This window comes from Lissotriton helveticus, chromosome 3_1 (assembly GCF_964261635.1).
Source record: "Lissotriton helveticus chromosome 3_1, aLisHel1.1, whole genome shotgun sequence".
In the NCBI taxonomy this organism is placed as follows: Eukaryota; Metazoa; Chordata; class Amphibia; order Caudata; family Salamandridae; genus Lissotriton; species Lissotriton helveticus.
The window spans coordinates 1676885288-1676900968 of record NC_136061.1 but is presented as its reverse complement, the minus strand read 5'-3'; the positions used below and the strand labels follow the sequence as shown (position 1 = coordinate 1676900968).

The window sequence follows — 15681 nt, the reverse complement described above, 5'->3', positions numbered from 1 at the left end:
CAAGATTTCAATAAGCCACTGCGTCAAATTCTTATGCCTACTTGAAGCAGCACAATGAGGATTGGCCTCCCTTGCATTGTTGGTGTTAACTCCAGCGTGATTTTTGCGTAAACAGATGGTTCAGAATTTCTGACGCATCTGTCAATCCTTGCACCATGGTGCGCCGTATTGTAAATATGGCGCATCCATATAGGAGCAAGGGTTTCTCAGGGTGGTGCAGGGAAATTGACGCATCTTTACAGATGTGTCTCTTTCTTGTAAATCTGCCCCCACAATTGTATTAGTGCTGGATGAGAAGTCATCTGGATTAGAGTTGTGGGTACCTATTTACTGGTTCTTTCAGAAGCTTTACATGTGCTACATCATAATGTTCTCATTCTAATCCTGATCAGCATAGTTGGTGTCATGGAGAGAGTCTGGCTGGCCTCATTCTGTACCAAATGACTGCAGCGGGCTAGATGAGTTCCCCCAACCCTATGCCATTTGGTCACATTAGGGCTCCTTTCTGGAACCTGTATTGTTCAGTCTGTACAATAGATCATTGGTATTCTTCAATAGTCAGTTAAGCATCCATGTGCCCTAATACACAGAGGATAATCAGCCATATCTCTGGAGCTAACTGAGACTGAATTTGACGTAACTTAATCATTTGGGGCTGGGTGCATAAGGGTCAGCATACTAAACAGTTTTAATAAAAATCTTTATAACAGAATTCCTTATATTGGTGAGGAGCAACATAATATTCCTATTGACCACCATTTGAAGAAGTGTATTCTCAGTGCTGATCAGACAATACTCTAGATACATGATATATCCAAGAGTTACATACTATTCCAATATACTTAGGGTCTCAGTGCAATTTCTAGTCAGCCTATTGACAATTTCACCTGCTTAACATATTAAAACTATTCCCTCACAGAATGAGTTTAGGGCTGCAGTTCAGGCTAAGGGGCTTTCAAAAGTATGGATTCCAAGAATGCCACCTTTGCTGGCCCTAATAAATTACCTCTTGCTTCCATAAGGGCAGGGCTACATGTCATTGGAAAGTAAGCTATAGGATTTAGTAAGTTAAGAATATCCACTGAACACACAGTTACTGTGTCTGATATGCAGTGCTGCACAACTCCTGGGTATGCACGCTGAGAAGTGCTCAAAGACGCTATACTATAATCTATGACTTGACAACTACTGGCCCTGCTCCATCTCATGTACACTAGTACAAGAGGCCCACAAACGTTCCCAATCATGGATGAATCTTAAAAACGCTTGCCATTTCTGACATCTGTGCTTCCCTACAACGGCAATGGAGAGAAGCAATCCAGGTCAACATATCACATGAGGGGTATAGAGTCTACAAACTCCATCCCTGTGGGTTCTGTCTTGGTGCATTAGCCCTGATGGCACTTAGGTATGCCCAAGGGTCAAAATATTAGACTGACATTGTCTTTTGTGCACCTAACTGAGGAGCTCAGTTAATATCCTCGTAGCTAGATACATCATTCAGTGGCATTGACAAGAGCGCTGAGCATATCACAGTAGGCGGTATGCAGACATAATATCAAAGATTAAATATCGATATACCATTATGTGATCTATATATCGTGATGTGTTCTCAAGTAAAGAGGTTCTTTAAACTCCGATGGGTTTAAATTCCAATGAAGAATTGGCAGTGCACCTTGCTGAATGAAACTGATTTAAGCTATCATATTGTCTGCATACTTGCTTTTTTAGTTGTCTGATGTTATCATTTTAACCTTTTTTAGGTAACTCTTGACAACAGTCTGAAAATGTTTTTGTTATAAATGAAGACAGGCGGCACACCAGCGTCGTGTAGGTTAGGGTCTTTTATTAAGCAGAGACGTAGAAAACCCAACCATCAAGAACGGGACCAAACGGGCAACTAACCGCCGTTGGACAGAACACTGGACATGTCACAGAGTCAGGAAGCACGAGCTTAGCGCGCGACATAGGCTGAGACACAGAGCGAGCAGGGTGAATATAACACATCTCTTTCCCTTAAACAGAGAATGGAAAAAAGGTGCAACAGAACAAATTGGACAAAAGCTTATAGCAACCTTTTGCAAGAGAACAGGTGAGATTTCAAGAAACAATACAGCATTGAATACACTTCATACTCTTGAGAATGCAGGGCCAGGTAATACAGGCCATAACCCCACACCCCCCCTTAAACAATCAAAATTAAACGTAGTCTTTTAAATAGGCAGGAGCAACCCTACGGCGAAGAGGTCTGCAAACCCCTTCAGCAACAATATTCTTAGTGATTGGCACTGAACAATCAGGCTTAACCTTTTTCTGGTAAAGTGCCACCCTGCGGAGGTTCCACGTTTGTCCATTCTGCAACTTAACGTAGTTGCCAACTACCGACCTTACTTGGTAGGGCCCTCTAAATTTGTTGAACATCCTCTGATTGCCGCCAGGTTTCACTTTTACCAGGTCCCCTTCAGCTATTTTAGTAGAGACGCATTTTCCCGGGATGTTGCCTCCCACCTTTTTTACTCTCTCATGTAGCCAGGTAGGAATTAGTTTCGTACCCGCCGCCCTCCCCCTCATGAGCTCAACGGGTGTCACGGACATGTTGCTATGGACTGTAGTGCGGTATGCCCACAGCATTTCTTTAATTTCCTTCTGTACCGATCGGCCTGAGGCTAAAGCAAGCTGCATAGTGCCCTTAACAAGTCTATTTAACCTCTCACAAAGTCCATTCCCTTGGGGGTTGTAGAGCGAAGTACGCAAATGCTTCAAGCCCAGAAATACAAAATAATCCTCCATAATGGCAGAGGTAAGCTGTGTGCCATTATCTGTCAAAACCATGGAGGGAATCCCTTCACGCCTAAAAACCTCATCAAGTACCTTGACAGTGGACTCTGCAGTGATACTTTTCATAAAGGCAACCTCCACCCACCTGGAAGTTGAATCCACCAATACCAAAGCGAATTTCTCAGAATCTAATAGGTCATGAAAAGGACCTATGAAGTCAACGCAGACCTTCTGCCACACACCATCGTCAGAAACAATCTTTCCCATGCCATCCTTACTTGCACGAACCTGTAACCTCTTTTCAGACTCCTTGCATAACTGGCATTGTTCAACCCAACTCTTTACCTGTGCATCTACCCCCGGCCACCAGAAGTCAGCTTTGATGCGTTTGCCAGTAAGGGTTTGGCCTAGATGGCCCTCATGCGCCAAAGCAATGATACGGGGTCTAAGGGATACCGGAGGTATATATTTTTCGCCCCGCACAAGAATATACTCGCCCTGTAAAGAAATCTCATCCTGTAACTGAACATAAGGCCTAAGAGCAGGTGAGACCGTACTCTGCCTTGACACCCCTTCCTTGCACATCTTAATTAAACCAACCATGACAAGATCTTTTCTCATTTCCTCCATCCATTCCCGCCTAGATATAGAACTTGGTAAATCACTTTCTAAGTCATCTAAAAACGCGACCACATTCTCAGTCACCAAATCTTTAGGCAGCTCTTTAGTGTCGGGCAATCTAGATAAACAGTCCGCAACACTGTTACACCAACCAGGTAAGTATTCCACATTGCATGTGAACTCTTGGACACTAACAGCAAGTCTCGCTAACCTCCCTGAGCAATTTCTAATTCCCCCAGGGGCTAGAACCTTCAGCAGAGGCTTGTGGTTTGTTCTGAGCGTGAATGTGATTCCCCATAAATACACTCGAAAATACCGGGTTGCACATGCAGCCGCCAATGCTTCACGCTCTATGACCGAGTAATTCCTTTCGGTCTCAGTCAGAGAACGCAAAGCGAATGCAACAGTGTTTTCTTTACCACCCCCTTTTTGTGTGAGGACCGCTCCAATACCAACAGACGATTCAGAAAAGGGGGTGTGATGAACAGAGTGTCTGAATTAAGCAGACCACTCTTACCCAGTCCAAAGATCAGGGCTTGATCCATCACCGTTATTTAGCTCACTGCCCCATCCCAGCTCAGAACCTGGCTATATGCAAATTAGTCTGTCCCTGGCCCAGTGCATCATGGGAACACGGCAGACCAAACTACCAAGCCAATTCTTCACCAGAAAGGAGACCAGCTTCCGGGGACCGGTTTCTGGCATTTCAGCCGTCGTCGGCCCGGCTTGCTTGAATCCTGATGGAGCAGTGAGCAAGGGACTCATGTCTGAGTATACCCTGCCACACCTATAGTGGCCAAAAACGATTCAGAAAAGGGGGTGTGATGAACAGAGTGTCTGAATTAAGCAGACCACTCTTACCCAGTCCAAAGATCAGGGCTTGATCCATCACCGTTATTTGAGCTAAAAAACGGTGTTGGATCTAGCCCTGATCTCTTGACTGGGTGAGAGTACTCTGCTTAATTCAGAGACTCTGTCCATCACCACCCCTTGTTGTAAATAATTTTGTCCACCCTAAGCGTGGAAGGGTATACTCAGATGTGAGTCCCTTGCTCATTGCACCATCAGGATTCAAGCAAGCCGGGCCGAAGACGCCTGAAATGGCAGAAACCGGTCCCCGGAAGCTTGTTTCCTTCCCAGTGTAAGAATTGGCTTTTGTAGTCTGGTCTGCCCTGTTCCCATGATGCACTGGGCCAGGGACAGACTAATTTGCATACAGCCAGGTTCTGAAACTGGGATGGTGCAATGAGCTAAAAAACGGTGTTGGATCTAGCCCTGATCTCTTGACTGGGTGAGAGTACTCTGCTTAATTCAGAAACTCTGTCCATCACCACCCCTTGTTGTAACCAATACCAACAGAGCTGGCGTCGACAGTGAGGATGGTGAAATACGACTGTACAAAACTTGAGAGAATATTAGCATCTAAAATGTTTTGTTTGATCAATAAAAAGGCATTTCTTTGATCTGCACCCCAAGTGAAACCTTTCCCTTTCCGCAAGATGATTCGCAAGGGTTCTACCTTTTCTGCAAAATTTTTAACGAACTTTGCATAGTACTCAACCATGCCCATAAAAGACCTTAGTTTGTCTTTGTCATCAGGTTCAGACACATTACATATTGCGCTTACAAGGTCTTTTTTGGGTTGTATCCCAATGCCAGACATGTGGTACCCCAGGTAATCTACTTCCTCAACAGCAAATACACATTTTTCCCTTCGCAATGTCAAACCAGCCCTTGAAAGAGCAGAGAGAACCTTGTCAAGAATAACATTATGGTCATCAATGTTCAAACCATGAATCAGGATGTCGTCCTGAAAGAATACTACCCTTTCAATGTCTTTGAGGACATCTGTGATGATTCTTTGGAACGCACTTGCAGCCGAACAGAGGCCAAAGGGAAGTCTTTTAAATTGGTATGTACCCTCCGGAGTGATGAAAGATGTGAATTGCTTCGAGTCCGGATGAAGCTTTACCTGGTGATATGCGCTGCGGAGGTCCAATTTTGAAAAGATCTTTCCTCCACCCAAACTCAGGACAATTTCATTTATGTTTGGAAGTGGAAAGTTATCCATTATCACAGCTTTATTAAGGCTTCGCATGTCCACACAGAAGCGCAAGGACTTGTCCGGTTTCTGTGTGATCACTACTGGACTCAACCACTGTGTGGCCTCCACAGGTTCAATTATGTCATCCTCCAATAACTGCTTGATAATCTTTCTGACCTCATCTCTTGCAGATAGGGGTATCTTCCTTGCGGTGTGTTTCACAGGTGCTACACTCTTCTTGGTTTTAATAACATGTTGGTAACCAACAGCCTCCCCCAATTTCTCATTGAAGATGTTTTCATGTTTTTTAAGAATGGCTTCTAAGTTATTGTGAATTATATTGCAAACATTTTCTCCTTCCACACACATTACAGGTGGATCAGCTCTCGGGTTCACTCTTATATTTAGCTCATATTGGTGTAACCATCCCAAAATTGCAGGGCCATGTGGGGATACATAAACCTTTCCCTGAGTAGTTCTCCCTTTAAACTTAATATTGGCCTCAAAGAACCCAAGGACACCAATGCTCACCCCTTGATAACCTCTTAGAGTGATGTCAGACTTTACCAGAACAGACTCGGTGCAAGACGAGTTATACAATTTCTTTGGGATGATTGTATAAAGTGACCCAGTATCCACCATTAAGTTCACAACATTCCCATTCAGCTCAAAATCTGCTTTAGGCCGAGATAGGACAACACCCTCTGCTAACTCCTGGCTGCCAGCGGACGTAATCATCATTACTTCCGCTTCATCATCAGTAGCTTCACACTCAACCATAGCAACCTTTTTTGCGCTATTTGTTCTACACATGCGTGCATAACGCCCTTTCTTCCCACATTTTAAGCAATCCCTAGACAAAGCCGTACAATTCTTGGAATCAGCTAAGTGAAAAGGGCTTCCACATCTGTTACAAGACCGAGTGGTCTGTTTAAACTTGCTTGTTGTCCCACTTCTATTAAAAGAGGTTGTGGGTTTCCCCCCTTTATTTGTTTGTCTCCCTTGTATTAAACCTATGCTTTCTAAAGCATCTGCCTGCAAAATTGCAACATCTTGACTACTTGTGTGTCCCAGTTGTATCCTTTTAAGTTCCTTCATGCACCTATCGCTTTCCTCAGCGACTTTAGCGATAGTAATGGCCTCAGTGAGAGTGGGGGTTTTGGCTGCCCACAACTTTTCTTGTGTTTTTTTGCTAAAACATTGCACAATTAATTGATCCCGAATCATCTCATCCTGTATGTTCCCAAACTGGCATTTCACAGAAAGTTCTCTTAGCCTAGAGACAAAATCATCTATTGTTTCATTTTCCCTTTGAGGAGCAGTGTAAAATGTATGTCTGCGCATTACTACATTCTCCTGTTTAGCAAACCTAGTATACAGTCTAAATAGCGCATCTTTATAAACATCATCAATGTCTGAAGGCGGATTCGGCAAGTATTTAAATACTCTTTGTCCCTCCTTCCCTAAAGCACCCAGTAACAAAGCCTTCTTTCTGATAGCAGAAAATTTTGTACCATCCAAGGCTGTGATGTAATTCTCAATCGCCTCACACCAATCATCCCATTCCATGGATGGTTCACCAGGAGCACTTAGGAAGGGGACAGGGGCTTGGATGGCATTACTCACATTCATAGTGAAAACCCTAGAGTAACACTTACAGTAATGTGAAAAAGTTTACTCAACACAGATCACTGAAAGACCTAAATTAGAGCGAAAATTACTCGGTAAGGTTCGTTATACCCCAATTTAAAGTGTGTGTGTCACTGTTGTTTATGTTGTAGATGCGTGACACACTGTGACGAAGTTAGCTTTAAAGTGAGTGTGTCACTGTAGATTAGGCTTATCTCCAAAAACGGCCGTTTTTAATGACGATCGTGTTTATTTAAAGTACAGTTCCCTTGTGATTGCGTGACACACGGTGACGAAATCGCTTTAAAGTGAGTGTGTCACTGTAGCCTGAATTACGCTCGTGTCTGTTTTAAATGCACCTCCTTTGCTCGAGTGCGTTTCCCTTTTAAGTTGTTCCCCCCCAGTGGTGGGGCTCACTGGTACTGCCTTTCCGTTTTATAATAGTTTCCCCTTTAAGAGCAATGGCACCATGGGGGCGCTGTTGCCTGCGTTGACGGGCTGAAGATCAACAGTTAAGGCTCCGTCACGCTTCATACGAAGATAGTTCCTTTCACGGTGAGGGATTTCTCAACATACCTTCTCTTGAGGCTTACGTTACTTGTTTTAAATTTGATCCGCCTTCTCTGGACTGCGGGTATTTCCCTTGGTCGGGTTTTCTTTCTTGCGTCGTCTCTTCGTTAAACTCTGTCTTTGCCTTCTCACGTTAGCCTCCGCCTTCGACTGTCGCCAAAATGTTAAAAATGAAGACAGGCGGCACACCAGCGTCGTGTAGGTTAGGGTCTTTTATTAAGCAGAGACGTAGAAAACCCAACCATCAAGAACGGGACCAAACGGGCAACTAACTGCCGTTGGACAGAACACTGGACATGTCACAGAGTCAGGAAGCACGAGCTTAGCGCGCGACATAGGCTGAGACACAGAGCGAGCAGGGTGAATATAACAGTTTTGGACATTAAACTAACAAACAGATGGTCGGAAATTGGCGACAGAGCATTTTTGGGCTAGTACTATGGATACGACTTCTTGGACACTGGGTGTATCAATGCCCACTTGGGCTAGGAGTAAACTTTACAACACGATCATTGGATTGAATAAGATATTTCTAAAGCAGCATTTTGCCCACTGGGGCACAGTTTTGTTCTTATAAGGGATCGCGTGTGCTGTATAATTATATATATAGACATCTTTTTGGATTGTTGAAATCTACCTTTGAATGATGCAAACTTTATTATTTGTTCTTAACACACAGTATTACACAGAGACATTGCTCAATGTAACTACGTTTAAAATCCGATATAAGAGGTCTTTACGTATGCCCGACAATTGTGCTGCAGTATTTATATTGATTTGTAGACATGTTGACATTTCGGTGGAAGTCGTGATTTTGCAGCGATATTGCTTTATAATTCATCTGGAATGAAATTGATTAATCCAGACCGACCAACAAGTTTGAAAGTGAGATATTATGTATTTTTTCACAATCAAAATGTATTTTTTCACAATCAAAATGTATTTTTTCACAAGTAAAATGTATATTTCAGTAATGGCCGCCATAGTGTCAGACTATTTTAACACGGGATTGGGTGATTGGTCCTACTTTTATGTTTAGCATGAATAGTGGGTAAAATGGACACTTGATGACACAACGGCTGAAACGTGATCAAGCCGAGAGGTGAAACGCGTTGTTTCCTGCCTCTAATAAACTTTACGTGCACCAGCAACTTCAGTGTTCGAGTACGTCTGTTCGTATCGATGGACTTTGTGTTGGATTATATGGGTGACCGGTAACCCTTTCTCGAACCGCCCGATGAACGTGACTGGTGTTTTTCTGCATAACCGGAGCTGGTGAATGTATTAATAATTGGTATATATGTTAATTGTGTATTTTTTTAAGAGTTGGTTGTGGGTTGCTAGGGGAGTATTTAACTTTAATGGAAATGTTATTAATTTTTGTATGCAATATTTATTTAAAGTAATTTTATAGTGTTAGTTGTGTGAACTAATATTTTTTTTTTGTTTTTAATTTGGTTGTTAATTGTTATTACTTAATTAATTAAGTGTTAAACAATTATGTTAATTGTGTAATACCTTACAATATTGGTGGTTACGTTTATAGGGGAATATAGTGGGAGGTAAATTAATTAGGAGATGGTGCTGAAGTTAATCTATGTCTATATGTTCTAGAAAGAAATTCATTATGCTTCAACATGGAATGTTCATTGAGATGCACCATCCTTGCCAGAGATCTAAATCTGCATCTGGAATTTATGTTCTCTTCCTTTTTGATTTTAATTGCTAAGAGAGGCATGGGCATAAATCAACAAGATAGATGCTGGACTCCGTCAACCACATGATACATGTGTCTTGAACCAACTTTTGAACAAAAAAATTCAATTTTCCCTGGCATTTACCAGAAATCCCATGTGTGAACATGAGTGTAGAGTAACTTTTCCATCACCATCAGTGGTGTATCTAGAACTTTTGCCACCCATAGCGGCTCCTGCTTTTGCCACCCGGCGGCCATAGGTTAAGAGCAGGGGGTGGCGATTCCTGCGTTCATTTGCTGCCCCACGACGGTCGAAGGTAAGAGCAGGAGGGGAGGCGGGCGCCCCCTTACGATCACCAGAACTAATAACTGGATCATTACTATCTATACCCTTTCTTAGATGATGGAAAAACATAGAAACACATGCAAAAGGATTGACTTAATGTTAGAACCTCGACTGTACTGGTTAGAAAGGACTTTTCCATAGTTTTGAGTGACCAGAATATCATATAAACAAGCAGGCTAGGATGAGTACATACCTTGAGAGCACTGCATGGAACTCCAAGAATCAAGGAACTTAAATGCTGGTAGAGATGAAGCCCTGACTAAGCATGTTAACATTATCAGTAGTAGGGGAAACCTTTGCCTCTTACCAGTGACTGGTACTAGGCAAAAGTTGAATGTGATGTACCAAATACATAGGGTGGGGAGCACTATAAGAAAGTGGCAACATGAGTTATGTGACTAACAGAAAATGGTGGTCAACAGTTGCAAGAGTGGGCAGCTTTGACTTAGTCACACTCCAAATCAGGGAGACTTTTGGTGATGTGCCTGATGTTGAAAGTGCAATAAAACGGCTGCTGTGACACAGCACAATGTTCAGAGCAGCCAACGGGGCAAAGATGTTTATAGGGAGATCTCATTGTCATCGGTTTTGTCTGCTCAATAGTGCTAATGAGGGCACAGTTATTGGTCATTCTATTGTAAGCATACTGACTTGCTCAATGTCGTATTAGGAAGATCATGAGGACATTCACTGGTTATAGTGTGCAGAATGGTGAAGATGTGTCTCCAACTATTGTGCATGGGGTACTGGGTGAGAATATCAACCGGTACCCAAGCCATCTGCCACCGTGTTCCAATTGGCTTCTGCCCTTGCCCTTACACTGTTTCTTTGCATGCTTCAGAGGATGGATCTAGCAAGGTAACAGAGGTGCCCATACCTTATTGCTGGTAGCATTAGCAGTGGTGTATGTCTGCTAGGAGAGGGGTATAGGTGCATCTGTGAGGAGGAACTGCATATATGGCAGTCACGCATTCCCTGAGTTAGTGTCATCATCTAAGCAGCTGTTCCAGGATGGTGGTGTTGCAGGTCAGCGTGGTGATGGAGCTGCTCCTTCACTTTAAAGAACTGCACCCTTAAAAATTGACCAGGTACTTTTCAACCAACCCTCTCAGCACACAAAGAAAGAAACAGTTCTATAAAATTCAAAACGACTGTGGCACAGCCCAGGTTCAATTCTATTTAATTTGGAATCCATATGAGCATGACAAAACAAAATCCCACTAATATAATAAACTGACATCTCTCCATGATATGAGATGCAGATCCCGAATGACTCATACTCCAGCAACATTAGAGCAACATAGTAAGTCATTCAAGTTAAAATGAAGCCATTCCTTTATCCATTGTTCACACCCACATTGTATATATAAGACAGAAGGGTCATCAATTGATAGAGCTATTTGGTGTGCTGAATTGCATAGAAGTTATGTTTCTCCTTGAATGGGATGTCCTTAGTAATTCAAGATAAGGAGTCACTTGTGATGGTCATTTTGGGGAGCATGAGGCAGACCTGCAGCAGGTCCTCTGCCTTTGGGGGATCTGCTTTGCTCCTACATATTCTGGTCCCGGCCCTCTCAACTGCCCTTTTGCCACGTTTTCACTCTTATTTTAAAATAATTTCTGTAAAGTGCCCGCAGAGGCACACTAATATCAGGCAGCTCACTTCTTTCCCATTTCATTGAAGCTCATGAATACTTTATTCCTGAAATCCTAGAACTCTAAATCTAAAGTACATTAGAAAGTACGTTGCTGCATTTGTGTGTGCATGTACAGTGGTAATCATTCAAAGATGACCTCCGTATGTTGTATGGCAGCCATCTTTGAAAATGTTTATTTTCCTTTAAGAAAAAGGCACACATTCGGTGCCCATCTATGGGAAAAATAGCATTGGCAAAGACGATAGGCTCCCCGGAGGAGGGGGAGGGGGAAGATGGGACTTTTTCATTGACAACCCTTCCAACGTGGTCATTTGTTTCTGAAAATGAAACATATGGTCCTGTGGCACACGCCGTTGTTATTTCTCATTTGGAAAATATACATTGGGCCCTTTTAGTGTGGTCTTCTTGGTGCCTAAAAAGCAGCTTAGTGTGGTGGACTGCTGGGAGTCAATCGTGGTTTCCCAGCTCTGAATGGGGTAGGGGAGCTACAAGTTTAGAGGGCAGGGGAACTGCAGATTTATAGGAGTTCTTTCATCCTGTCAAACTCTCAGTGACCCAGGCTTTTTTATATTTGCTAAAGAAACTTTATTTTCAAGAATATGGCCTGACAGCTTAATATATACATCACTTTTATTTGCCAAACCTTGATTTCTTTATTTCTGTGTTCATATACCATGCGGATATTTACCTGAATCATGTGGATAAAGTCATATTTGATTTGCTCTTTTTTATCCTCCATTTCACTTTGATATTCTTCTACAGTCATTTCATTCCAAGTGAAATGTATATTCCCAAGATGTGATGTTTTGGTGACAAGCTCTGAAAAAAAAAAATATGCTTGTCATTTTCTTTAATATTTTTCTTTTCCAATTCATTCTAGAAATTAATCTAGCTCATTCTGGATAGTCGGGAGCTTCATAAAAAAATGCTTCAACCGCAATAAGGTATTTCAGGTGAAGGGGCTGGCTTACCTGAATGTTTTCCCAAAAATGTGTCCACGTGCTGTAAGCAGTTTAATGGGATCATTTTGTTAGAAAGATGACAGGCTCGAGCAGGTGAAATCCAAATAATTTATTGGAAGCGGCACAGCAACAGATGAAGGCAGCCACTATGCAGGCAGGGACAGGCAACTGACCCTGGTGCCTAGAAGCTACACTGAGTCCCAAATGGAACTTTGAACATACAAAGAAATACAAGTCTATTTAAAGATGCAGAGTAAAATATACATGTAAGTGAAGGATGTTACACATCTCCCTTCATTGAAAAAGAAAAAAGAGAGCATAACAAAGCATAAGAAGAAAACTGTGGGAATACAGTTGGTTATGAAACATAGTCATCAAATTTCCTGGGAACACATTTGGGTCGGGAAAATAACTTAACCCTAGATGCAATGGACTCCAAAGTTTTTTGTTGTGAAACAGGAAGCATAGCATTATGAACATCAGGACATTTAGCAACCCGTTTGATGTTCCACAACTTACCATCTTGAGTGATAACACTGTTACTAAAAACTTTAACAAGTTTCATAGGTTTACCAAATTTGTCTGAACATTTGGCTAGGAAACCTGGCCTTCTAATCCTAACCAGATCACCCACAGACAAATTAGAAGTTTTGGTATTCCATCTATTATCATACCACTCTTTTGTTTTAGCTTGTTTAGATTCAACTTTATGAGAAACCTCCTTAACAAGATCCTTTGAAAATTAATTATTTCAAAATGTGTCCCTGAACCACCAAGGACAAATATTAGAAGCAGGATCTCGCCCTTTAAGCAGACGAAACGGACTAACCTCAGTAGTTCAGTGTGGAGTTATGCGATAAAGCCAAAGCTTTTCTCGCAATAGATTTTTCCAGTTGCACCTCGACTTGACATCATCCGATACAAACCTTTCAAAACCCTGTTAAAGCGCTCTACTAAACCATTTTCATAGGGTTCATATAGGGAGACAGTATGATGTACAATGGTTTGCCGTTTAAGGAAATCCTCCATGTCTAATGAGGTCAACTGAACCCCATTGTCAGTGACCAGTGTCGAAGGACAACCTTCTCTTGAAAACACTTCTTTAAAAAATTCAATAACATTATTGGTAGAAGCAGAAGCAACAAATTTGACTTGTGTGAGTGTTCTGTTTAATTCAGATACTCTGTCCATCACCACCCCCACTTTTAAAATCGTTTTAGCCACCACAAGTGTGGCAGGGAATACTCAGATGTGAGTCCCTTGCTCACTGCACCATCAGGATTCAAGCAAGCCGGGCCGAAGACGGCTGCAATGCCAGAAACCGGTCCCCGGAAGCTTGTTTCCTTTCCAGTAAAGAATTGGCTTGGTAGTTTGGTCTGCCCTGTTCCCATGATGCACTGGGCCAGGGACAGACTAATTTGCATATAGCCAGGTTCTGAGCTGGGATGGTGCAGTGAGCTGAAAAACGGTGATGGATCAAGCCCTGATCTTTTGACTGGGTACGAGTGTTCTGTTTAATTCAGATACTCTGTCCATCACCACCCCCACTTTTTGAATCGTTTTAGCCACCACAAGTGTGGCAGTGAATACTCAGATGTGAGTCCCTTGCTCACTGCACCATCAGGATTCAAGCAAGCCGGGCCGAAGACGGCTGCAATGCCAGAAACCGGTCCCCGGAAGCTTGTTTCCTTTCCAGTAAAGAATTGGCTTGGTAGTTTGGTCTGCCCTGTTCCCATGATGCACTGGGCCAGGGACAGACTAATTTGCATATAGCCAGGTTCTGAGCTGGGATGGTGTAGTGAGCTAAAAAACGGTGATGGATCAAGCCCTGATCTTTTGACTGGGTGTGAGTGTTCTGTTTAATTCAGATACTCTGTCCATCACCACCCCCACTTTTAAAATCGTTTTAGCCACCACAAGTGTGGCAGGGAATACTCAGATGTGAGTCCCTTGCTCACTGCACCATCAGGATTCAAGCAAGCCGGGCCGAAGACGGCTGCAATGCCAGAAACCGGTCCCCGGAAGCTTGTTTCCTTTCCAGTAAAGAATTGGCTTGGTAGTTTGGTCTGCCCTGTTCCCATGATGCACTGGGCCAGGGACAGACTAATTTGCATATAGCCAGGTTCTGAGCAGGGATGGTGCAGTGAGCTAAAAAACCGTGATGGATCAAGCCCTGATCTTTTGACTGGGTACGAGTGTTCTGTTTAATTCAGATACTCTGTCCATCACCACCCCCACTTTTTGAATCGGTTTAGCCACCACAAGTGTGGCAGGGAATACTCAGATGTGAGTCCCTTGCTCACTGCACCATCAGGATTCAAGCAAGCCGGGCCGAAGACGGCTGCAATGCCAGAAACCGGTCCCCGGAAGCTTGTTTCATTTCCAGTAAAGAATTGGCTTGGTAGTTTGGTCTGCCCTGTTCCCATGATGCACTGGGCCAGGGACAGACTAATTTGCATATAGCCAGGTTCTGAGCTGGGATGGTGTAGTGAGCTAAAAAACGGTGATGGATCAAGCCCTGCTCTTTTGACTGGGTGTGAGTGTTCTGTTTAATTCAGATACTCTGTCCATCACCACCCCCACTTTTAAAATCGTTTTAGCCACCACAAGTGTGGCAGGGAATACTCAGATGTGAGTCCCTTGCTCACTGCACCATCAGGATTCAAGCAAGCCGGGCCGAAGACGGCTGCAATGCCAGAAACCGGTCCCCGGAAGCTTGTTTCCTTTCCAGTAAAGAATTGGCTTGGTAGTTTGGTCTGCCCTGTTCCCATGATGCACTGGGCCAGGGACAGACTAATTTGCATATAGCCAGGTTCTGAGGTGGGATGGTGCAGTGAGCTAAAAAATGGTGATGGATCAAGCCCTGATCTTTTGACTGGGTACGAGTGTTCTGTTTAATTCAGATACTCTGTCCATCACCACCCCCACTTTATGAATCGTTTTAGCCACCACAAGTGTGGCAGGGAATACTCAGATGTGAGTCACTTGCTCACTGCACCATCAGGATTCAAGCAAGCCGGGCCGAAGACGGCTGCAATGCCAGAAACCGGTCCCCGGAAGCTTGTTTCCTTTCCAGTAAAGAATTGGCTTGGTAGTTTGGTCTGCCCTGTTCCCATGATGCACTGGGCCAGGGACAGACTAATTTGCATATAGCCAGGTTCTGAGCTGGGATGGTGCAGTGAGCTAAAAAACGGTGATAAATCAAGCCCTGATCTTTTGACTGGGTACGAGTGTTCTGTTTAATTCAGATACTCTGTCCATCACCACCCCCACTTTATGAATCGTTTTAGCCACCACAAGTGTGGCAGGGAATACTCAGATGTGAGTCACTTGCTCACTGCACCATCAGGATTCAAGCAAGCCGGGCCGAAGACGGC

At 43.3% G+C, this 15681-nt stretch overlaps 1 protein-coding gene across 7 annotated transcripts in view; it reads right to left on the bottom strand.

Annotated features, from left to right (window-relative positions):
* Window positions 1-15681, bottom strand: part of LOC144823715 (histamine N-methyltransferase A-like) — a 612337-nt gene that overhangs the window by 15973 nt on the left and 580683 nt on the right. For all 7 annotated transcript variants that reach the window (XM_078682469.1, XM_078682466.1, XM_078682472.1 and 4 more), the window contains one exon: window positions 12031-12161. In XM_078682469.1, coding sequence (XP_078538595.1) covers window positions 12031-12161 — 131 coding nt within the window. The remainder of the gene's footprint in view (window positions 1-12030; window positions 12162-15681) is intronic.